Source organism: Pristis pectinata, chromosome 11 (assembly GCF_009764475.1).
Source record: "Pristis pectinata isolate sPriPec2 chromosome 11, sPriPec2.1.pri, whole genome shotgun sequence".
Classification (NCBI taxonomy): Eukaryota; Metazoa; Chordata; class Chondrichthyes; order Rhinopristiformes; family Pristidae; genus Pristis; species Pristis pectinata.
In genome coordinates, this window is record NC_067415.1 from 86,395,031 (window position 1) to 86,420,747 (window position 25,717).

General features: G+C 49.2%; 1 protein-coding gene across 4 annotated transcripts in view; it reads right to left on the reverse strand.

The window, feature by feature from the left end:
* The window catches only part of fgf14 (fibroblast growth factor 14), a 339,581-nt gene that overhangs the window by 125,843 nt on the left and 188,021 nt on the right, over positions 1-25,717 (reverse strand). The window contains exon 1 of one of the 4 annotated variants that reach the window (XM_052026632.1): positions 1,252-1,691. The exons of the other annotated variants lie outside the window; for them this stretch is intronic. Within the exon in view, the coding sequence (XP_051882592.1) occupies positions 1,252-1,444 (193 nt within the window). The 5' untranslated portion in view covers positions 1,445-1,691. Of the gene's footprint in view, positions 1-1,251; positions 1,692-25,717 lie in introns of those variants that run through there. 4 annotated transcript variants of the gene reach the window in all.

Here is a 25,717-nt window from a genome sequence, read left to right on the forward strand (position 1 = left end):
CCACGCCTCGGGGCATTCCTCCAGATCCCACGGAGCCCGACGATCGCGCTCCGGGGTCCGGAGTCTGGGGGTGACTCTCACACCGACTTTGGGGCCTTTCAGGTCGGGAGCCAGCGGGCAGAAAGGACGGCGTGGGCACTGGTGTGTGTGTGTGTGTGTCAAAGTGACAGAGCCCCTCTCTGACCCCCCGTAACCGGTGGGGTCCCTCTCTGACCCCCCCCCCCGTAAACAGTGGGGTCCCTCTCCGACCCCCCTGTAACCAGTGGAGGGCTGTCGGACCCCTCCCTGGAAACACTCAATGCTGTAAGTTTAACCACACACACGTTTCTGCCGGGGAGGGGTATGTATGGACCCCCACCCCCGCCATACCTCCCCCTCCCCACATTTTCAGGGGGTGCTTATGTGAGGTTTGGAGATGTGCCTGCAGCCGGTGCACGGCCGGTTCCCCGGACTGACCGGGCATTCCGCTCGGCGCTCTCTCCGGGTCACGTCCTGTCCTTGGTTCAGGAAGAGGGAATCTATCCGGGCGCTGCCTTGTGACCCGACGCCTCCCTCCCAAATCACCCGGCCGGGAGAGCCTGGGTGCGCCGTGTCGGTGTGAGCAGCGGTCGGACAGGTAACACTCCCAACGAGACGGGCACCTCGCGAAAACACCGCTGCCTGCACCATCATACACAACTTGTCAGGCTGATTTATCCCGGCTGAATCGTGGACGGAATAAATGCAATTTCTGAAAAAAACCTGTGTCCACCTTTAGTGCAGATACGGCGGGGTACTAACCATCGCCGAGCGCTGAACACCGCAATTCCCAGCCACACGCCAGGGTTTTACATTGTGGGGCGTTCGGGAGTCAGACAACTCCGGGTGGAGAGGGGTGCAGCGAGAATCTTCCCCCCGCATTGCTGGAGAAGTTGGAGAGTTGGCGAGCGGTTGCCGGGCTCGGAGGGGGGTGGGTGACCGCCGTCGGCGCCCACCTGATGAATCCCCCGACCAGCCCGGGGCTCGGGGCACGGGCGGGGACGGGCAGCGAGGTGCCGGCTCGCCCGTTGGCGGCTGCCCGTTGATTTACGCAGCCGAACCCCCTCTGCTAATGAAACGGGGGACCTCGCCGGCTCTTACTAACGCAAGCCCCCTCCTCCCCACCATTACATGAATTGACAGGGTACCCAAAAGGGCACCACCATCCCGGGATTACACGGCGGCCGCCGCTCTCCTCGGGCGAGGGTTTTTTCTCTGGCGGTGATCACAGACCTGGTCTCCGGAGCCTCCGCTTCTTCATCCCGAATATCCTGACTTTGGAGAAGATATCCACCAGGTTGCCATTGCACACTCCTTTCTTTTTGTGGGGGCTTTTGATGCGTTTTGTGACGATCGGCCTGTCCAGGTGGTGTTCCCGAGCCTGGCGCTTCTGCCGGATCAGCGAGCTGGCGATCGCCGCTGCCATGGCCGAGGCTGGGAGGGGGAAAAGCCGGCCGCCCGCTCAGCGCCTCAGCTCCGGCATGGAGACGGGCTGGCTGCGTGCGCTCTCTCCGGCTGCTCGGCACCGCGGGGCGGCAGGGAGCCGGCGAGATCCTGCCCGCTCCTCGCCCTCTCCATCCTCTCCGCCCCCCCGAGAGCCCGCGCCGGCGGCCGGCGATCCGCACACTTGTCCTCCTGCGGAAGTGGGCTGCTCACACGACGCGCCCGGCAACTTGCTGAACTCTCTCCAACAGCGCGCCCTCCCCTCCCCTCCCCTCCCCTCCCCTCCTCTCCTCTCCCCTCCCCTCCCCTCCCCTCCTCTCCCCTCCCCTCCCCTCCCCTCCCCTCCCCTCCCCTCCTCTCCCCTCCCCTCCTCTCCCCTCCCCTCCCCTCCTCTCCCCTCCTCTCCTCTCCCGTTTCCTCCCCTCCCCTCTCCTCCTCTCCCCCTCTCCTCCTCACCCCTCCCCTCCGCTCCCCTCCCCTCCTCTCTCCTCCTCTCCCCTCCCCTCCTGTCTCCTCCCCTCCTCTCCCCTCCCCTCCCCTCCTCTCCCCTCCTCTCCTCTCCCGTTTCCTCCCCTCCCCTCTCCTCCTCTCCCCCTCTCCTCCTCACCCCTCCCCTCCGCTCCCCTCTCCCTCCCCTCCCCTCCTCCCCTCCCCTCCCCTCCTGTCTCCTCCCCTCCTCTCCCCTCCCCTCCCCTCCTCTCCTCTCTCTCCTCCCCTCCTCCCCTCCCCTCCTCCCCTCCCCTCCCCTCCTCTCCTCTCCCCTCCCCGATCTCCTCTCCCCTCCCCTCCTCTCCTCTCTCTCCTCCCCTCCCCTCCTCCCCTCCCCTCCTCTCCTCTCCCCTCCCCGATCTCCTCTCCCCTCCCCTCCTCTCCTCTCTCTCCTCCCCTCCCCTCCTCCCCTCCCCTCCCCTCCTCTCCTCTCCCCTCCCCGATCTCCTCTCCCCTCCCCTCCTCTCCTCTCTCTCCTCCCCTCCTCTCCTCTCTCTCCTCCCCTCCGCTCCCCTCCCGCCGACCTGCCTCACACCTGGGACCGGGCAACACGGGCTCGCCAGCGCGGGACGCGGCTGTCCGCACACCGACCTCCGGCTACGGGAGCGCGGACACAGCGGCGCTCCGCCTCGCCCTCACGGCTGCGCACAGACGGACAAAGTTTAGCCGCCCGGCTTTCGGGGAGGCCGGGGGGACGGTGAGTGGGGGTGGGGGTAACCCAAAGACTCACACAGACTGATTCACAGGAACCACTGACTGACACGCAGTGACGGAGAACCAGTGAATGCACAAGCGCAGTCTGCTCGCCACTGACCGGTAATCAGTGGCTGATAAACACTGTGTCGTAACTACAGATTGATAACTACCGACTGGTAACCAGTAACTGATAAGCAAAGACTCAAAAGCACGGATTGATGACAACTGACTTGTAACCTGTGACCGATAAGCACAGACACATTACCAGACAACGTCAACCATCGACTTTGACTTACAACCATGTGATTAACCACGGACTCATCCACAGTGACCGACAAGCTCTGACTGTTAACCAGACTGATAGTAACAGATGAATAACCATAGAATGGTAACCAGTGACTGTTAAGCCAATAACTAATATGCACAGACTCATAACCACAGGTTGATAACCACTGACTGATAGCCAGCAACCAATAAGCACAACTAACTACTGACTCCTAACCACTGATCAATAGGCAGAGACTCATAAACAGTGATTGATAACCACTGACCGTTAACTATGGCTGGATAACCAATGACCGATAAACCACTGGCCCATACCCACTGACTGATGCCGGTGACTCCTAATGACTGGCTGATAGTGACTGAATGTTGAGCACTGACTAATAAGCAAACTCATGACCACTAAGAGATAACCACCGATAACTGTAGACTGATAACCACTGACACACAAATGATGACTGATAACCTGTGACCAATAACCATTCACTGATAAGGAGAGTCATTACCAGTGACTGATAACCATTGATTGACAACTCCAGAAGATAATCACAAACTAATGGCCGCAGAATGATCACCACCCACTGATAACCACCGACACCATCACACACCACCGCTGGCGACAAACCACTAAGTGGTAATCCTAGACATATAATGACAGACTGATAACTACTGATTGATAACCAGTGATTTATAAAGACCGATAAACACAGATTTATTACCACGGAATAATAACCACAGGCTGATAACCACCAACTGATAACTACCGACGCATAACTATGAACAGATAACCACTGACTGCCAAGTGTGGACTGACAGTGTCTGATAGCCACAGACTAATAACCACTGACTGATAAACAGGGACAGATCGCCATCAGACTGATAGACTACAGACTCAAACCTACGAGCCGGTAACCGCAACCACATTATTATAACTGATTACCATGACCCAGTTAAGTACAGATTGCTAACCATAGACTGGTGACCATGGATCGACAGCCACAGGCTCTTAACAAATGAGTAACAACCACAGACTGATAACCAGTGACTTATCACCACAAACTCAATGATCAGAGACAGATAACCACTGACCAATGACTGAAAAACATGGACTCATCACTACTGACGGGTAACTACTGATTCACTAACCACAGATTCATAACTACAGATTAATAACCACAGAATAATAAACACCGGCTCATCAGCCATAGGGACTCGTCACCACAGACTGATAACCATGTAGTAAATACCACGGCTCATGACTGCAGAATGATAACTACAGACCGTTAACGAATAACTACAGACCGTTAACGAATAACTACAGACCGTTAACGAATGACGAACAAGAAGGGTGAGAAAAAATGGGCTGATAGCTGGTGACAGGTAACCTGGCGCAGATAACCAGCGACTGGTTGCACACTGGTATCTTGCTCTGTGGACAAGAGGGTTGGGTTTGTTTGTGGGGATGGGATATGCGGGGTGTGTGTGGGATTTGCGCGTGGAGTGGGGAGGGCAGGTTGTGCAGGAAGGTGGTGTGTGTAGGTGTGTGTGTGTGTGTGTGTAGACGTGTCTGGGTGTGTGTGTATAGGTGTGCCTCTGTGTGTGTGTGTGTGTGTGTGTGTGTGTAGACGTGTCTGGGTGTGTGTGTATAGGTGTGCCTCTGTGTGTGTGTGTGTGTGTGTCTGTGTGTAGACGTGTCTGGGTGTGTGTGTATAGGTGTGCCTCTGTGTGTGTGTGTGTGTGTGTCTGTGTGTAGGTGTGTCTGTGTATGGGTGTAGGTGTATCGTCTGTGTGTCTGAGTGTAGGTGCATCTGTGTGTGTGCCTATGTGTGTCTGTGTGTGTAGCTGTGTCTGTGCGTATAGGTGTGTGCCTGGTGTGCGTGTGTGTGGAGTGTGGGAGGGAGAGTGTGCCGGAGGGTGGTCTATCTGTGTGTGTGTGTGTGTGTGTGTAGGTGCAGAGGGGTGGGTCCAGCCCTCTCTCACACTATCGGGAGAATGTTTGCCCGGAGCTGGGCTCAGGAACCGGGCAACCCGCCCATGGCCGAGCCCGATGCCCGAATCCGCCCTCGGCCGGCGGTACCCGGGGTCGGGCTGAGGAGTTCCCTCCAGCACCATGGGGAGCGCCAGAGCCCCGCCCCCCGGGGATACGGAGTCCCGCCCCTGTACATAACCCCGCCCCCGGCACAGAGCCCCGCCCCCTGGGGATACGGAGTCCCGCCCCCTGGGGAACAGAGCCCCGCCCCCTGGGGAACTGAGCCACGCCCCCGGCACAGAGCCCCACCCCCTGGGGTACAGAACCCCGCCCACTGGGGAACTGAGCCACGCCCCCGGCACAGAGCCCCGCCCCCTGGGGTACAGAACCCCGCCCCTGGGGAACAGAGCTCCGCCCCCCTAGTACAGAGTCCCGCCCCCCGTTGCCCTGCAACTGATGGTTATTCGGGATTGGGCGCTGCCTGCATTGGCCGGGAATCCCCCCATTGCAATCCCGGGGAGCAGACACTCGGCTGCCTCCAACCCCCCAGGACCCCGACCCCCCGGGACCCCGACCCCCGGGACCCCGCCCGAACCTGCGGCGCCGCCCGGCTCCTGTCAATCACTCGCCGCCCGTTCGCGCGAACCGAGCCCGGCTTCGCGGCTTGAAGTTAGCGCGGAGGCTCGCGGGAGCCCCCTGCTGCCGCCCCGCGGCGGTGCAGCGCTCGGTGACGGATTCCTCTCTCCATGCAACGTTCAAACACAAAGTACAAACTACTTCAGGAATCGTTTGATGCCAGATATGAACATCTCTGCAATCTCTGCCAGGCAATCCGTGCAGCCCCCGAGTGGGAGCAGAATTAGCAGCTTGAAGCTGGAACATGTCCCTGGGATCACCGTGCAGCCGACAACAGTGCAATGACCCCAGCCCAGAGCTCACTAACCATTGTATTGCCCCTGGGATGGGAGAGGCTGGTGGAGAGAGCTATCCAGCTTCCTGCTCCACATTGTGGTGCAAAGAAAGCTCTGCACCGCTTTTCACCTCTGACCAACCAATGAGGCATTTGTGTACAGTGAACTCCCATAATCAGCAATGTGACCACTGGTTAGGACACCACAGAGATCACCTGTGTTCATCATCAAAGTGGTAAAGGTGGGGATCATTGGGGACCCCCACCATCCAGGCCATGCCCTCTTCTCGATGCTGCCATTAGGCAGGAGGTACAGGAGCCTGAAGACCCACACCTCATGGTTCAACAACAGCTTCTTTCCCACTGCCGCCAGGTTCTTGAACCCACCCGAGAAACCCCAACACTACCTCAGACCGGATCTCTTTTCCCTCCTAATCTTGCACTAGTGTCGTTGATTATTTTGTTGTATGTTTTTGCACATGTGTAAGTTATGTATATCTCATATTAATTAAAGTTTATGTTACCATGTTTGTCCTCGCCTTGTAATGCACTGTACTGCTGCTGCAAAAAGATAATTTTCAGGTTGGCATGGACTAGATGGGCAGAAGGGCCTGTTTCTGTGCTGTAGTACACTGTCATTTATACCCCTGTGTATGTGTGCCTGCAAAAGCAATATACTTGAACTTGAACTTGTACGTCCACTCATGAGTGCTGGGTGTCTTAACCATTCATTGCCCAGGTGGTGACCTTCGCTGCCAAGGTCTGCATCTTTTGTCCATCCCAGATTACCATGGAGACGGTGGGTGAGTCACTGGAAAAGTGTTGCTCCACACATGTTTTCGATATGGAACAAGGCCATTTGGCCCTTCAAGTCTATGCAGCCTCACAGAGCAATCCCATTCCACACTAATTTTCCCTGTAACCTATTTTTCTGCATTCCCATTCACTCTCTTCCCCATGGATTCTACCACCCACCCACTCTCTGGGGACAGGTCACTGTGGACAATTGACTTAACAACCCACACGTCTTTGTGATGTGGGAGGAAACCAGAGCACCTGGGGGAAAATCCACACAGTCATATGGAGAACATGCAAACTCCACACAGGCATCACCGGAGGTCAGGATTGAACCCGGATCTCTGGAGCTGTGAGGCAGTGGTGCCAGCTGTGCCAACATATGAGCCCATGTTGCCTTGAACTATTGCAGTCCATAGATACTGGGAGATTCAGAGATACGACTGTGTTAATACGACAGTGTCGGCTACTGTCCAAATCTGGACATCCACCTTTTCATCAGGACTTTGTAAGGTTGACTGGACTGGAAGTGCCCAATGTGATTTCATTCCAATTCTTTCCTTGTGGTGTTTGGTCTTCAAGGTTTGGATACAACTTACCTGCCGACGGGCCATTTCAGAGGACAATGAAGAGTCAATCCCATTGCTATGGTGGCCCTGGAGATACTCACAAGTCAGACCAGGTGAGGACAGCAGATTTCCTTTCTTGACAGACACTAACAAACCTGGGGGGTAGTTTCATGGGTTTCTACTTTTTCCCACAGCAGCTTTGAGTTCCAGACTTCTTTAATTGTTTAAAACCTTCAGCAATCTCTGGATCACCAACCCATAACTAACCACCATGTTACCATTCCTTGTGGAGCTCATTGATAGATGACACCTCTGACAGTGAAGCCCTCCCTCAGAACTGCACCAACAGAGTCAGCCTGCACTCTGTGCCCAAGTCTCTGAGGTGGAGTTTGAACTTCCGACCCTCTGGTCACCCACTAGGCCTCGGCTGGAAAGTGCTTGTGTTCAGTGAACAGCAGGTTGGAAAGGAATGTGCTGCTCAGTGGCAAACAGTCCACTGAGCACTGCCCTCAAGTTTCCCATGTGGACAGTGGTATCTGGACCAAGGGGTAGCGACACCTCCCCCATCCCCCCACCACACCCCGGTCCCTGGGAGCACCGGTGCTTTTGTTTGGAAACATTAGGAAGAAAACAGAATGCAGAAAGATGATTTTGAAAAATGGAAACATATTAGGAACAGTCACACGGCAATGTAAGAGGGGTAGTTTTGACCTGAATGACACCTGAATATCATTGAAGAACATGGTTTCAAATTTATTCTGAACCTCAACAAGCCAAAAGAACACTAGCCCTTACACATGATCATTAGTACCACAAAGTAACTGCCCTCCTAACAGTACTGTGGGGGCACCCTCATTGCATGGTTCACAGCTCAGCACATCACGGAAATCAGCCTCCCCTCCATGGACTCTGTCTACACTTCCCACTGCCTTGGTAAAGCAGCCGGCATAATCAAAGACCCCACCCACCCCGGACATTCTCTCTTCTCCCTCCTCCCATTGGGCAGAAGATACAAAAACCTGAAAGCACGTACCACCAGGCTCAAGGACAGCTTCTATCCCGCTGTTATAAGACTACAGAAAGGTCCCCTAGTACAAAAAGATGGACTCATGTTGGAGATGTACAAAACATTGGTTAGACCGCACTTGGAGTATTGTGTACAGTGCTGGTCACCACACTACGCAAAGGGAGTGGTAGCAATAGAGAGAGTGCAGAAGAGATTCAGCAGGACCTCACAATCTACCTCGTTATGGCCTTGACCTTATTGTCTGCCTGCACTGCACTTTCTCTGTAACACTTTATTCTGCATTCTGTTATTGTTTTCCCTTGTACTACCTCGAAGCACTGATGTAATGAAATGATCTGTATGCATGGCATGCAAAACAAAGTTTTTCACTGTACCTCAGTACATGTGACAATAATAAACCAATTTCCGAATTTACCAAGGAAACAGTTCACCGCTACCTTCTCAGAGGCAGTTAGGGGTGGGTGATAAACATTAGTCTTGCTAACAATGACACTCTCCAAAATCTGTCCTACAGCGTGTAACAAAAACATACATTTGTTCTTTGCAAATTCATTCTCAAGTTTGCCACAGTCAACACACAGAAGAAGGACTTCTCGGTGTTGGTCACACGAATTTTTGCATTCTAAAGCAACTTTACATCTTGAGAAAGAAATACTTGCATTTCTGAAGCACCTCTCATTGCCTCAAGACTTCCCAATGCACTTTACAGCTGACAAGATACTTGTTACAGTGCGGACGCTGTTAGGTTGTAAAAAATGAGGGCAGTTAACTTCTTCACAACAAGCTCCCATGGGCAACAACATGACCAAGAGTCAGACAACTTGCCTTGATAATGTTGGCTGAGGGGATAAGTGTTGGCCAAAAAAATGGGCAACACCACTCCTGGTCTTCAGACAATGCCTTGGTTTAGTCCCATCAGAAAACATCCCTCAATGTAGCACTTGGAATGCCAGCCTGGATTTTATGCAAGCACGACCAGGGGCATCGAGAAGCTGGCTTACCTCATTCCAACAACCCAGGCCAATGACCTGGACTAGTAGGTAACATGAAAAGCGGTGGAGTCACAGATAGCAAAGAAAATTGTCTAAGGACACAGGGGGGCAGAGATCAGCTGGAAATTGGGTGGAGTGGAGGCAGATGGAGTTTTATCCAGACAAGTGTGAGGTAATGCACTTTGGGAAGTCAAATAATAACAGGACAGAGACAGATAAAGAAAGGGACCCCAGGAGAGTTGATATACGAGAGACTTGGGGTGCAAGCTCATAGTTTCCATCAGGACAGTCCAGACGAAGGGTCTCGACCCGAAACATCGACTGTCCATTTCCCCCCCACAGATGCTGCCTGACCCTCTGAGTTCCTCCAGCAATTTATGTGTTGCTGGTGACACGGATGGATAGGGCATTGAAGAAGGCATTTGAATGCTTGCCTTCATAGGCTGAGGCATTGAGTATAAGATTTGGGACGTCATGTTGGAGTTGTAGAAAACATTGGTCAAACTGCAATTGGAGTATTGTGTACAGTGCTGGTCACCACTCCACAGGATAGGAGTGGTAGCAACAGAGAGAGTGCAGAAGAGTTTCAGCAGGATGTTGCCTGGAACGGAGGGCTGGAGTCATGATTGCAAGGCTGGGTTTATTCTCACTGCAACGTAAGAGGCTGAGGGGTGATGCTATAGATATTTATAAGATGATGAGGGGCACAGGTAGGGTAGATAGACAACGTTTTTTTTCCTAGGGTAGTGGAGTCTAAAACTAGAGGGCACAGTTTTAAGATGAGAGGGGAGAAATTTAAAGGAGACCTGAGGGGTATATTTTTCTGAGAGGGCAGAACAGAGGAGGCAGTGGAGGCAGATACAGTTACGATGCTTAAAAAGCATTTGGACAGGTACTTGGATAGGAGAGGTGTAGAGGGATACGGGCCTAATGCAGGCAAGTGGGATCGGTGTAGGTAGACAGCATGGACGAGCTGGGCTGAAGGACCTGTTTCTGTGCTGTACAGCTGATGACTATGACCCTATGACTCTAAGACTGAAGCAAAGCTAGCCTTGTCGCATAACAGGAATAATATTCCAGGAAATATGGTGCTCATGACGATGAGGCAAGTGATAGATGGACTTCACAGAGGCTTCCTGACCCTTCGTTGTATGGAGGTTGATCTAGACATTTATTACTTAGACAAAGTTGCCAATAATGAAAATCCATGGGAACCTGGGATAACTGGAAAGGGGGATTGAAGAAATGTGTGGAATCCTATGTAAAGCCCTCATCATACTGCGACCACAAGAAGTCCAAGCAATAATGGGAGTAATTTAGACCAAGTGCTTGATCCACTGGACCAGCACCTCCGTTGCCTGAATCAGCACTTTGATGTAGTCACGTTAATAATTCCACACTGTAGAAGCACAGGAAGGATCGAACAGACTGTGGTTTCTTTCTCCAGAGAAGGCGGAGGAGACCTGATTCACACAGTATGGAGAGGTTGGTAGGTCACACCTCCTATAGGAACCTAATCTCGGGCCGTCAAGTGTAACACCATCAATAATACAATAGTTGGTGAATTCAGGAGAAAACTACTCACTCAGAGCAGGCAGAACATAGAACGGACCCCGACAGGGGGAGTCAGGGTGAGGAGCAGGGAGAAGTTTGAGCTGGATAAACACATGAGGAAGCTGGTGATGGGGGAGATGGAAACAGGTAAGAGGAGGCCAATGTGGGTCAGAAACACTGGCACAGAGCAGAGGGGCCGAATGGCCTGCTCCTCTGCTGTATAGGAACACTGGAACAGGAGGAGCCATTCAGCCCTTGAAGTTTCTGTGCTGGTCATATGGGTATGTTCAAACTGTATCTTATCTCCACTTACCTACCTTGCATCTAGGACTCTTAATCATCTAAACCAGACATCTGACATATGGGAGTCTTTCAAAGGCCAGCTAGTTGGAGTTCAGGACCAGCATGTTCCTGTGAGCATGAAAGATAATCCAGGGAATTATGGTCTGGTGAGCCTTACATCAGTGGTACGGAAATAATTGGAGAAGATTCTTAGCAACAGGATTTACTCGTTTTTGGAAAAGCTTGGACTTATTAGGGACGGTCAGCAAGGCTCTGTGTGGGGAAGGTCCTGTCTCACAGATTTGACTGAGTTTCTTTGAGGAGGTGACAAAGATGATTGATGGCGGTAGGTGTTTACAAGTCAGTAAAGTGTTTGACAAGATCCCTCATGGTAGGCTGAGCTCGTAAATTGGATACAAAATTCGTTTGGCCATAGAAGACAGAGGGTAGTGGTGAGGGGGTGTTATTCTGACGGGGGGCCTGTGACCAGCGGTGTTCCACAGGGATCAGTGCTGGGACCTCTCTTATTTATGATATATATAAATGGTTTGGATGAAAGTGTAGGTGGTCTGATTCGTAAGTTTGCAGACGACATGAAAATTGGTGGAGCTGTGGAGAGTGAGGAAGGTTGTCAGAGAATACGGCAGGGGACGTGGGTGGAGAAATGGCAGAAGGGGTTTAATCTGGACAAGTGTGAGTTGATGCATTTTAGGAGGTCAAATGCAAGTACAGTAAATGGCAGGACCCTAGGAGCACTGAGGTACGGAGGGATCTTGGGGTGCTAGTCCATAGCTCCTGGAAGTGGCAACACAAGTGGATAGGGTGGTAACGAAGGTGTACGACACGCTTGCTTTCATCAGTTAGGGCATTGTATAGAAGTCGGGAAGTCATGTTGCAGCTGTGTATAACTTTGGTTAGGTTGCACTTGGGAGTATTGTGTGCAGTTCTGGTCGCCCCATTACAGGAAGGATGTGGAAGCTTTGGAGAGGGTGCAGAAGAGGTTCACCAGGATGCTGCCTGGATTGGAGAGTATTAGCTATAGGGAGATGTTGGACTAACTTGGGTTGTTTTCTCTGGAGCGGCAGAGGCTGAGGGGAGACCTGATAGAAGTAGATAAAATTATGGGAATCATAGATAGGGTAGACAGTCAGAATCTTTCTCCCAGGGTGGAAATGTCAGATACTAGAGGGTGTGGATTTAAGGTGGGTGAGGGAAAGTTTAAAGGAGATGTGTGAGGCAAGTTTTTACAAGGAGAGTGCTGGGTGCTTGGAACGCGCTCCCAGGGAAGTTGGTAGAAGCAGGTACAACAGCAGTACTTAAGAGGCATTTAAACGGACACAAACAGACAGGGAATGAGGGATATGGATCATGTACAGGCAGATGGGACTAGTTTTGATTGGCATCATGGTCGGCACAGACCTGGTGGGCCGAAGGGCCTGTTCCTGTGCTGTACTGTTCTATCTCTATTGTTCAGTGACAATCTATGGATCTCAGGTTGCAAATGTAAGGATCTGCAATGATACAGGAGTGAGACCTAAAATCTGATTTCCAAGGACCCTAAAGCAAACAACTGAAAGCTCATGAAGGGGATGGGATCACGTTGGTTGGATAACGAGCAGTGAAACATAACTCAGTGCCGGAGGTCATCCATCCAAACTGCTGAAGATGTTACAAACAGTGAACGGTGGGGCCCGAGGGAGTGTTGGTGAACAGTGTAACATTAGGGTACGTGTCCGTAGATCTCTGAAGGTGGCAGCGGGAAAAGAGGTGGGTGAAGAATCAGCCAGGACGTGGAGTATGAGAGCAGGGAGATCAGGTTACAGCTTCATGAAACGTTGGTGAGGTCACACCAGATGCAGACTGTTTCAGTTATCAGCAGAGGTTGGAGAGGCTGGTTTGTTTTCCCCGGGTACGGGGCAATATCATGAGGGGTTAGACTGAGGAGACAGTACCATCTCCTTCCCTTCTAAACAAGAGGACGTAGCTATCAGGTGGGAGGTGGTAGGGGATCTGAGGGGGAGTTTTTATCAGACGGGGGGGTTGGAATCTGAAACGCACTGCCTGAGGGGGTGGCGGAGACAGAGAGTATCTGGGCGAGCACTTGAATTGGCAAGGCGGAGAATGCAGGACACGCGTAGATAAGTACACCGGTCAGCATGGATATGATGGGCTGAAGGGCCTGTACCTCTGCTGTACGACCCCATGACCCTCTGACTAAATAGATTTCATGTTACAAACAAGAAATCAATCTTCACTAGATTAGCCTTTACCGGAGAAACACTGGTTTACAGGAATCTTTTCCAGAAAGTGGGCATCATTGGCAAGGCCAGCATTTATTGCCTATTCCTAACTGCCCTTCAGAAGATGGGGTGAGCCTTCTTTCTGAACCACTGCAGTCTGTATGGTGGAGGAGCTCCCACAGTGCTGTTAGGAAGGGAGTTTCAGGATTTAGATGCTGCAGTGATAAAGGAACAGCAATATATCCCTGGAACAGGATGGTCCATATGTCGGGGAGGGGAACCTGCAGCTGGTGGTGTTCGCCTGCACCCGCTGCCCTTGTTCATCTTAGTGATGAACGTTGTGAGTTCAGGTGCTGCCTCCCTGGTGACACTGGCGTAATTCAAAGCCACTTCTCCCCAACATGGATCCTCCCCAGACCTGAAGGTGAGTGGCACTGTTTTACTGCTTTCTCCTTATTTTATTCACAAACATGTCAAATACACACGTATAATGCAGGGAACATACTTCATCTGAGCGACTCACGGTGGTTCTGGACCAAGTTACAATCTTACAACAACCAGTTAAGTCTCACACGCTTCTCCTGAGATCTTTACACAAAGACATTAGCGAACGAGTACGTGCAGTGGGCTCAGTCCCACTGAGGCTGTGTCTGCCATTCAGGTCTTGTTCACCAGTCAGAGTTGCAATTAGTCACAGCTGGATTCCTAATCAGCCCTGTGTGTCTGCTGTATTGGATAACACTGGTGTCTTGGCAGAAATTGGATCCTGCCCAGTTTAGTATTTCAATTTACTTTCTGTCCTTTGGAAACTAAATCATCAAAAAAATAGCTGATAACACCATTGACTAATAACGGTAAGGAGTTGATACCTAGCCTTAAAATAAATCATAGTCCATGAACACTACTTCATTATTCCTTTTTCGTATTATTTACTTATTTTGTAATTTACAGTAATTTTTATGTCTTGCAGTGTACTGCTGCCGCAAAACAACACATTTCATGACATATGTCAGTGATAATAAACCTGATTCTGATAATTGGGTTCATAGACATTAAAGTGTGATCTTGTGCGAGAGTGTAAGACAACGTTTGTCGTGTACGTTATGTAAGTTTCACCTTGCAGAGTCAGGAATTGGAGTGAGATTTGGAGCGGGAGCTTTGGAAAGAGCAGCCAGTAAAAAGAAGGTAGGGTCAAGTGGAGCGGCCATTTTTAAGTGGTTCAGTGTCAGAGTGGGGGTGGGGCGGGGGGGGGGTGGTGACTTCAGCGAGGAGAGGCTGAGTCAGTGACCGAGGGGAGGGGAGGGGAGTGCGAGCAGCTCTTTAAAAAAAGGTTTCAGTAAGAAAGAGTTCAGTACCCAGAGTGGGAGAATTAAAAAAGAGGTGAGTCTCCTTGCTTGTGAGTTTCACTTGCAGGAATTTAAGAGGTAAGACAGTTAATTGTTAGTTAATAGGTGATTGGCTAATTAGCTCATTATCAGCAGCTAATAGAAAGAAGCTAGGGTCAAGTGGAGCAGCCATTTTGAGAGGGGCTGCTGTCCAGTTAAAGTGCTGCTGGTTGTCTAAGTGTGGGCCTGGTGAATACTGGGCTTTGGTGAGGAGATTCAGCAATGCTGAGGTAAGGTGAAGGTTGGTTCTTATTCTTCTTTTGTCTCTTTATTTTAGTCATGGCAGGTGAGCTCAGACCTGTGTCATGCTCCTCCTGTGCAATGTGGGAACTCAGGGAGGCTGCCGGTGTCCCTGATGCCCACGTGTGCAGGAAGTGTGTCCAGCTGCAGCTCCTGACAGACTGCATGATGGCACTGGAGCTGCGCATGGATTCATCTTGGAGCATCTGTGATTCTGAGAATGTTGTGGACAGCATGTTTAGTGAGCTGGTCACACCGCAGTGTAAAGGCCTAGGGAAAGATAGGGAATGAGTGACCAACAGGCAGAGCAGTAGCAGGAAGGTAGTGCAGGAGTCCCCTGCGGTCATCTCCTTCAAACAGATAGACCGCTTTGGATACTGTTGGGGGAGATGGGTCATCAGGGGAAGGCAGCAGTAGCCAGGATCATGGCCCCATGAGTGGCTCTACTGCACCAGAGGGCAGGGAAAAGTGGCAGAGCTCCAGTGGTCGGGGATTCCATGGTAAGGGGAATAGACGGGAGCTTCTGTGGCCACAAATGGGACTCTTGGTTGGCGTTGCCTCCCAGGTGCAAGGGTCAGGGATGTTTCAGAACAGCTGCAGGGCATTCTGGAAGGGGAGGGTGAACGGCCAGTTGTTGTGGTGCATGTAGGTACCAACAATAAAGGAAAAAAAGTGGGATGAGGTCCACAAACTGAATTAAAGGAGCTAGGAGATGGATTTAAAAACTAGGACCTCAAAAGGTAATAATCTCAAATGAATAATAACCTGTGCCACATGCTGGTCAGTAGGAATAGAGCATAGTTAGGATGAATATGTGGCTTGAGCAGTGGTGCAGGAGGGAGGGTTTCAGATTCCTGGGGCATTGGAACCAGTTCTGGAGGAGGTGGGACCAGTACAAACTGGACGGTCTACATCTGGGCAGGACCGGGATCAATGTCCCAGGGGGATTGTTTGCTAGTGCTGTTGGGGAGGGTTTAAACTAATATGGCAGGGGGATGGGAATCCGTGCAGAAAGACAGAGCGAAGCAAAGCAGAGACCTCAGCAAAAGTTAGAAAAGAGAGAAGTAAGAGTACAGAAAAGTCAAACACAAAGGACAAAGGTTACTAGATTCTGAAAGGACAATGAGTTGTAAGGGCACTTCATCTGAATGCCCATAGTATTCAAAACCGGGTCAGTGAACTAGTGGCACAAATCAGTACAAAGGGGTATGATTTAGTGGCCATTACAGAAATGTGGTTGCAGGGTGGAGATGAGTGGGAATTAAATATCCAAGGGTATCAGGTAATACAGGAGGATAGGCAGGAAGGCGGGGTAGTGCTCTGAAGGATGAGATCAGGGCAATAGTGAAAGACGATTCAAGGTCTAAGGAGCAGAATGTTGAGTCCATCTGTGTAGAGATTAGGAAAAGGGGAGAGAGAGAATTGTCTATAGGCCACCGAATAATAACATTACAGTGGCACAGGCAATAAACCAAGAAATATTTGATGCATGTAAGAATGGAACAGCAGTTGTCATTGGGGACTTTAACTTCCACATAGATTGGGAGAATCAGTTTGATCGAGGCAGTCTTGAGGAGGACTTCATGGAATATATCTGTGATAGCTTTCCTGAACAGCATGTTAGTGAACCTACAAGGGAAAATGCTGTCTTAGATCTGGTCCTGTGCAATGAGATGGGTAGAATTAATGATCTTGTAGTTAGGGATCCTCTTGGAAAGAGTTGAATTTCTCTTACAAATGGAGGGTGCAATAGTTTGATCTAAAAGTGGTGTATTTTGCCCAAACAAGGGAGACTACAATGGGATGAGGGATGAGTTGGCTAGTGTAGACTGGGAACACAGGCTATATGGTGGGACAGTTGAGGAACAGTGGAAGACTTTCAAAGACTTTTCAGTGCTCAACAAAATTGTATCACAGTCAAAAGTAAGGACTGTAAGGGTGGGAAGAGCCAGCCTTGGTTAACTAAGGAAATAAAAGAAGGTATCAAGCTAAAAGCTCATGTATAAAGTCACAGAGTAGTGGGAAACTGGAAGATTAGGAAAACTTTAAAAAGCAACAAATAACCACTAAACAAGTAATAAAGGGAAGATAGATTATGAAAATACATTAGCACAAAATATAAAGACATAGTAAAAGTTCTTATTATATAAAACAGAAAAGGGTGTCTAAAGTGAACACAGGTCTCTTGGAAGATAAGGGGGAATTAATATTGGGTAATGTGGAAATAGCCATTGAATGATTATCTTGTGTTGGTCTTCACGGTGGAGGACATGTATAACATTGACAGATAGAGATGTTATGGATGTGATGGGAGGTGAGGACCTCTATACAATCACTGTCACTAAAGAGGTAATGATGAACAAACTTGTGGGCCTAAAGGTAGTCAAGTCCCCTGGTCCTGATGGGATGCATCCCAGGGTACGGAAAGAAATGGTGGAAGCTATAGCAGAGGTGTTTGTGATAATTTACCAAAGTTCTCTGGACTCTGGGCAGGTCCTGGTGGTTTGGAAGACGGTGAATGTCACACCACTGTTTTTCTAAAAAAGGATGTAGGCTAAAGGCAGGTAACTGTAGGCCAGCTAGCTTAACATCTGTAGTCAGGAAAATGCTTGAAGCTGTCACAAGGAAGAAATAGTGAGACATCTGGATAGAAGTGGTTCCATCAGGCAGATGCGGCATGGATTCAGGAAGGGCAGGTCCTGTTTTACAAACTTATTGGAGTTCTTTGAAGGTATAATGAGTGCAGTGGATAGAGGGGAACAGGTGGATGTTGTATACTTGGATATCCAGAAGGTGTTCGATAAGGTGCCTCATAAGACTTATCCATAAGATATGGATGCATGGAATTGGGGCTAATGTATTATCATGGATAGAGGATTGTTTAACCAATAGAAGGCAGTATCGGGATAAATGGATGTTTCTCTGGTTGGCAATCAGTGGTGAGCAGGGTGCTGTGGGGTTGGTACTGGGCCTGCAACTGTTCACAATATATATATTAACAATTTGGAAGAGGGGACTGAGTGTAGTGTATCTAAGTTTGCTGATGACACTAAATTGAGTGGAAAAGCAAATTGTGCAGAGGATGCGGAGAGGCTGCAGAGAGATATAGATAGGTTAAATGAGTGGGCAGTGATCTGGCAGATGGAGTACAATGTTGGTAAATGTGAGGTCATCCACTTTGGAAGGAAAAATAGAAGATCAGATTATTATTTAAACGGGGAAAGATTGCAGCATGCTGTTGTGCAGAGGGACTTGGGAGTACTTGGGCATGAATTGCATAAGGTTGGTTTTCAGGTGCAACAGGTTATCAAGAAGGCAAATGGAACGTTGGCCTTCATTGCTGGAGGGACTGAATTTAAGAGCAGGGAGGTTATGCTGCAACTGTACAGGGTACTGGTGAGGCCGCACCTGAAGTACTGTGTGCAGTTCTGGTCTCCTCACTTGAGGAAAGATATACTGGCTTTGGAGGTGGTGCAGAGGAGGTTCACCGGGTTGATTCCAGAGATAAGGGGGTTAGCCTATGAGAAGAGATTGAGTCATCTGGGACTATACTCACTGGAATTCAGAAGAATGCGTGGGCATCTTATAGAAATGTATATAAAATTATGAAAGGAATAGATAAGACAGGCAGGAAGGTTTTTGCACTGGTAGGTGAGACTAGAACTAGGGGATGTAGCCTCAAGACTTGGGTTAGTAGATTTAGGATGGATGAGGAGGAATTGCTTTTCCCAGAAAGCAGTGAGTCTGTGGAATTCTCTGCCCAGGGAAGAAATGGCAGCTACCTCAATAAATATGTTTAAGACGGTTAGATAGACTTTTGCATAGTCGGGGAATTAAGGGTTATGGGGAAAAGGTAGGTAGGTGGATCTGAGTCCATGGCCAGATGAGCCATGATCTCATTGAATGGTGGAGCAGGCTCGACGGGCCAGATGGCCTCCTCCTGCTCCTAGTTCTTATGTTCTTGCGTATAATATGTTAATTAAGTTTGTTAACTTGTGTCTGCCATGTTTGTATTGTACTGTGCTGCTGCAAAAAAACTAATTTTCATGGCATTTATACCCTGGGTGTGTATGCCTGTGACAAACTTAAACTTGATAAAGCAGTTTGATCTCGGGTGATGGAGCAATGAGATAGTGATCTGCAGTCTGATGTGAAGCAGGCTTTCAACATTGCACCACAAACAGAAATGGTTAGAAATACTCAGCAGGTCAGGCAGCATCTGTGGAGGAAGAAACATTTAAGATCAATGACCATCAGAACTCTAACTCTTTCTCTCTCCACACACTGTCATTTCCAGCATCTTCTGGCTTTCTTCTTTCGGATTTGCAGCATTTTGCTTTTTTTCTCGACATTGTAGAATTGATCTTTACAGCAACAGTTCACACGTCAATGAACCATATTCCATCAAAGCCGTTTGCTCAGATTCAAAGGAGTGTGGGTATCTCACCAGGCAGATGTTAGGATAGTGAGTGAAAGTTTGGTCAGGAGAAACCTGAAGTTAATTCAGCATTGTCATACAGCATAGAAACAGGCCCTTTGGCCCAACTTGTCCATGCTGACCAAGATTCCCATCTAAGCTAGTCCCCTTTGCCTGAGTTTGGCCTATATCCTTCTAACCCTTTCCTATCCATGTTCCAGTCCAAGTATCTTAAATGTCATTAATGTACCTGCCTCAACAATGTGCCCCTGCCCCAGCAGCTCATTCCACATACTGACCACACCCTGGGTGAAAAGGTTGCCCCTCAGGTTCTCAGTAAATCTCTCACCTTAAATGTATGCCCTCCAGTTCTTGATTCCCCAACTCTTGGGGGGGGGGGGGGGGGGGGGTGGTTTGTGGTGGAGGAGGTTAACCCTACACACCTCTTACAAACTCACAGCTCTCCACTCACTAAGATTGACCCCAACATTGTCCTCAAACCTGCAGACCCAGGCAGTGCAAATGTTGTTTGGTGAACTGATCTCTACCTTGGAGTCAGGACATCAGCTCTCAGACACTTGCTCATACCTCCCACTGGACCATGAACCCACCATTGAACATCAGGCCATTGTCTCCCTGACACTAACTGACCTCAGTTCCTCTGGAGACCTTCCTGCCACAGCTTTCAGCCTCAGTTTCCCCACCCATACACCTGTACCTCTTCCACAAGATCCTCAGACAGGGCTGTCTGGGTAGACCAATTGCCCACAGAACCTTATTCTTCCTCCCTTGACTATTCTTTCTTTTGTCCAGCCCCTTCCCACTTACTTCCTTGACACCTCTGTCCTTCAATTTAACACTTCTGGTTTCCTTTCCCAAATGATGTATCTTCATAATGGGCATCCAATCCCGTAACTAGATTTGGGTTCAGGAACAGCTACTTCCCTACAGCCATCAGGTTCTTGAACCAACCTGCATAACCCTAACCCTACCTCAGCAACAGAACACTACACACCACCTTTTGCACTGCCGTGGACATGCCTCTGGTTGTGTTTTAGTTTTTGTTTTACACTAAGGTCTTGGTTTTGCAGTTTTTTTACACTATGGAATAATTTGTATTGTGTTGTCTGTACCTATGTGCCTGTGATGCTGCTGTAAGCAAGTTTTTCATTGTACCTGTACCTTACTACACTTGTGTACATGACAATAAACTTGACTGAATACCTCCACTTGACACCAAGACAGTCTGAGGGCCATTCATTTCTTCCTTGCACAGAAGCCCAACCATTTCCCCTTCCTCCTCCACCTTCCTTTGCCTGGTTGAACTCTTTTCATAGAGAACAGCTTCAGTTCCATCCACCATCTCTAATATGGGGGTGAGCTCACAGGGCCCATGTTATGTCTATCCCTTGATGGGATATGTGCAATAATCCTTGTATCAGTCCTACTTGGACCCAGTCCTTCAGCTTTTTTCTGTAATATGATGATTACATTAGTGTTGCTTCCTGCTCTCATGCAGAACCTAAATGTTTCATCACTTACTTCGAAGTTCCACCCCTGACCTCATGTTGAAATGGTCCATGACTCCTCCCTTTCCTGACGCCTCCATTTCAGGGGAGGGGTTAGTGACCAATATTCACTGTAAACCCACAGACTCCCACCTCCATCTTGACCACATCCCCCACACTGCTCCCTGCAAGAACTCCAGTCCTTTCTGAGTTTCTTTGACTTTTACATGTGTTCTGCCAAGTACTTTCCCACCAGTACTTCTGAGATGCTTTTCTTTATCCTTAGCAGTGGTTTCCCCTCTACCTTAGTTGATGGGGTGAAACAACTCCTGCACTTCAGTGCCAGCAATTCCTGCCACTGTCTAAGGAGTTTGTACGTTCTCCCTGTGACTGGGTTTCCTCCAGGTGCTCTGGTTTCCTCCCACATTCCAAAGACACAGGTTAGGAAATTGTGGGCATGTTATGTTTGTACCAGAAGTGTGGCAACACTTGCAGGCTGCCCCAGAACACTCTACACAAAAGATGCATTTCGCTGTGTTTCAATGTACACATGACTGATAAAGATATCTCTCCTCATCTCCCACTGTGGAAGTACAGTGGGTAAGGGCCAAGGTGGACTAGAGCCAGTCAGGAAGTCTCAGAGGCTTGTTCCACCTCTCCCAGAGCAATGCTGGGGTTCCCCTTGTTCTCCCTTTGTAGCCCACCAGCTGCCCCAGTCCATGCACCACCCTCTGTAACACCCACCACTTCACTGTGAAATTGCTCATTAGACAAACTTCCCTTCTGCTCCCCCTCCCACCTTCAGTATTACATTTGTTTTCTCTCTGGTTTCCTGGTCCTCTCTTCCATCTCCAGTGAGATTCACTCCACCTATCACAGCACTTTCCTACACATCCATAAGATACAGGAGCAGAGTTAGGCCATTCAGCTCAGTGTCTATTCTACCATTCAATCATGGCTGATTTATTTTTCAATGCCATCTTCTTGCCTTCTCCCCATAAACTTTAACCCCCTTATCAATCAAGAACTTGCATATCAATCTTAAATGTACTTGGCCTCTTCAGCCCTCCATGGCAACAGATTCTTCTCCATCTCAGTTTTAAAGGGACATCCCTTTATTCTGAGGCTGTGCCCTTGGATCCTAGACTCTCCCACTGATGGAAACATCCTCTCCATGTTCACTCTATCCAGGCCTTTCAGTATCTAGTAGGTTTCAATGAGATCCCCCCTCATCCTTCTGAACTTCATTGAGTACAGACTCTGAGACATCGGAGACAGGAAACCAGAAAGGGAGGGGATGTGGGAAGGAAGATGTGATGGGATCACATTGTAGCTGGTAAGAATGGTGAAGTACTTGGGAAGTGTTGCTACTGCTGTAATGTGGGAGATGCAGCAGATGATCTGGGAACAGCAAGCTCAAGCAGTTGTATGAGAATGACCAAATAATGTGTTTTTTTTTTTGTGGTAGTTGATGGATAAGTAGTGGGTGGGACTCTCCAGCTCTTGTTCCAAGGAAGGACACGCAGTCTTTCGCGCCCAGCTGTGAGAGCAGGCAGATACCAATTTAGTATCTCTCCTGAAAGAAAAATTACCAATGGACTCCTTGGAGACATAAAACAGAAGTGCTTTTAAAAGATGATTACAGAATTGCTACAGCAAGGAAGAGGCCATTCAGCCCTTTGAGTCTGTATGTTGGAAGTTTCCAGGTGTAAATCTCACCAACTTGTCCTGGATCAGTCATGTGGACACCACAGCCAAGATACACACCAGCACCTCTACTTCCTCCGGAGGCCAAGGAAAGAATCCTGCATGTCCCTGATGACTCACCAATGTTTACAGATGCACCATAGAAAGTATCCTATCCAGATGCATCATGGCCTGGGATGGCAACTGTTCTGCCCAGGACTGCAAGAAACTGCAGAGAGTGAACACAGCCTATCACATCACAGAAACCAGCCTCCCCTCAATGGACTCTGTCTGCACTCCCCACTGCCTTGGGAAAGCAGCTGACATAATCAAAGACCATTCCCAACCCAGTCATTCTCTCTTCTCCTCCCCCCCCCCCCCCCCCCCCCCCAATCTGGCAGAAGATACAAAAGCTTGGGAACACATACCACCGGGCTCAAGGACAGCTTCTATCCTGCTGTTATCAGACTCTTGAACGGACCTCTCAAACACTAAAAGATGAACTCTTGATCTCCCAATCTACCTCGTCATGGCCCTTGCACTTTATTTGTCTGCCTGCACTGCATGTTCTCTGTAACAGTAATACTGTATTCTAAATTCTGTTTGTGTACAGAATGATCTGTCTGGATAGAATCCAAACAAAAGCCTTTCACTGTATCATGGTACATGTGACAATAATAAACCAGTCCAGTCTAGTAGTCCCATAGCATCCATGCTCACTGTCATTTAATCAGCCTCCTCCCTCTGGCAGTGCATTCCAGACCTTGACCAGTTGCTGGGTATAAACACCTTTCCTCTAACACCTGGACCTTGTCTCTGATTACAGGCAATCACTGACTGGTCATTTTGTCTGGAGAATCCAGTGCTGGTTCCACACTGAGATGAACTGCAGCTGTGGACAGCCAGCAATAACTCAAACATCCACTGGTGGGCAGTATCGCCATGCCATTGAGTGCTCAGGCAGACTTCTCAATACTTGAAACCACAACCCCGCGTCAGAGGATCCGTCTCGATTATATAGTCAGCAGATCGTTGCAGCCTTCTGAACAGCTTGAGTGATGATCACTTGCTGGACCCCAGGGACACTGGACCCCAGAGGGCTCTGCAACCCAAGCTGTCTAGGGGACCAGGCAAGAGGTGTTGCCCTTTAGAAACACACTTCAGTTCTGCAAACAAGTGGCAGGTGTTGCAGTACACCAACTGAACAGCTCAGCTGGGGAGCAGGTTCAGGAAGGATGTCAAGGTACATGAAACATTACAGCACAGCAACAGGCCCTTTGGCCCACAATGTCTGTGCTGACCATGATGCCAAATTCTACTAATCCCTTCTGCCTGCACCTGATCCACATCCATCCATTCCCTGCATACTCTTGGAGAAGGTGTAAAGTTGTTTTACTGGAGTGGTCCCAGAAATGAGGGATCTGGTTCCATGGAGGGTCTGTAGAAGCTGGGGCTGGTCTCGGAGCAGAGAAGGTTAAGGGGAGATTTAATGGAGTGCTCAAAATCGGGAGGGGTCAATGCTGAAGTAAATAAGGAGAAACTTTTCAGGGGCAGGAGGGTGGGTGACCAGGGGACACGGGGTGAAGGGGGTCGGCAGAAGAACCAGAGGGGAGAGAAGGGGAATTTTTATGCAGCGAGTTGCTGTCATCTGGGACGAACTGCCTGAAAGGAAGGAGATTCAACAGGAACTTTCATGAAGAATTGGAAGGGAAACGTTTTCAGGACTATGGGGAAAGGGCAGGAGTTTAGACAGCAGGTAGCGAGCACCTTCTGGGCTGTATCGTTAGAGAAGATCCATTGAGAGTACAGAGCATTCATTGCTTGTTTCTGAGCAGCCTCACATTGTCAAGGGTACCTCGATACTGAGTGACCGAGGAGGTGGTGTTGGAGGGCTGTAATGGAGGCAGTGGGGATGGAGTGACCCTCTACAGGAGGTAGCATATGTGAGCACCATAATTTACTCATTTTATAGAGTTATACCCAAGAGCATGTACTTAACCAATGAAAACACTCCTAAAGTACCTTTCAGTACTTCAGAACATCTTAAAATGTTTTAAACTGTTGTAGAATGTTTGAAGTGTGGTTGCTGTTATACTATAGAAAATGGACAGAGAAAGATCCCACATATAGCAATTTGTTAATGACCAGACAATCTGTCATGACAGCAAACTTTCCCTCAATGTCAGCAAAACATAACAGCTGGTCATTGACTTCAGGAAGGTCAGTGCACATGCTCCTGTTTACATCAATGGTGCTGAGGTCAAGATGGTTGAGAGCTTCTTCACAGGAGTAAACATCACCAATAGCATGTCCTTGTCCAACCACATAGATGCCACGGCTTGGTATGCCAATTGCCCTGCTCAAGACTGCAAGAAGCTGCAGAGAGTTGTGGACACAGCTCAGCACATGATGGAAACCAGCCTCCCCTCCATGGTCTACACTTCTCTCTGCCTCAGGAAAGCAGCCAGCATAATCAAAGACCCCACCCACCCAGAATATTCTCTCTTCTACACCCCCCCCCCCCCCCCCCCCACCAATCTGGCTGGAGATACAAAAGCCTGAAAGCACATACCACCAGGCTCACGGACAGCTTCTATCCTGCTGTTATAGGACTACTGAAAGGACTTCTTGTATGATGAGATGGACTCGATCTCACAATCTACCTCGTTATGGCCTTGCACCTTATTGTCTACCTGCACTGCACTTTCTCTGTAACACTTTATTCTGCATTCTATTATTGTTTTCCCCTGTACCACCTCAATGCACTGATCTGATGAAATGATCTGTATGGACGGCATGCAAAACAACATTTTTCACTGTACCTCGGTACATGTGACAATAATAAACCAATTACCAATTTTCACTGATCTTGATTGGGATAAACTTTTAATAATATTATGGGAGCTCATTCATATGTAGTGTACCCAACCTGGGGAAGGCTTGTATAAAAGAGGTTTGAGGTTAACTTTAATTGATTGAAGAGGTTCCAGTCCATGACCTCTTACCTTTGATACCCTGCTTCTCCACCCCTGCCATTGGTCATTTAAGTTGTCCATCATCTTGGCACTCCTCACCTCTCAGCAGCCAACGGGAAAATTCACAGGTTTACCATTTGCCAATTGGTTGATTCTTGACTGTCTGACCAACAAACTTATTCTGCCCATCTCCAATCTGTTCACAATGATGTAAATCTTCAAAGAAACTAAAGAGAGAGC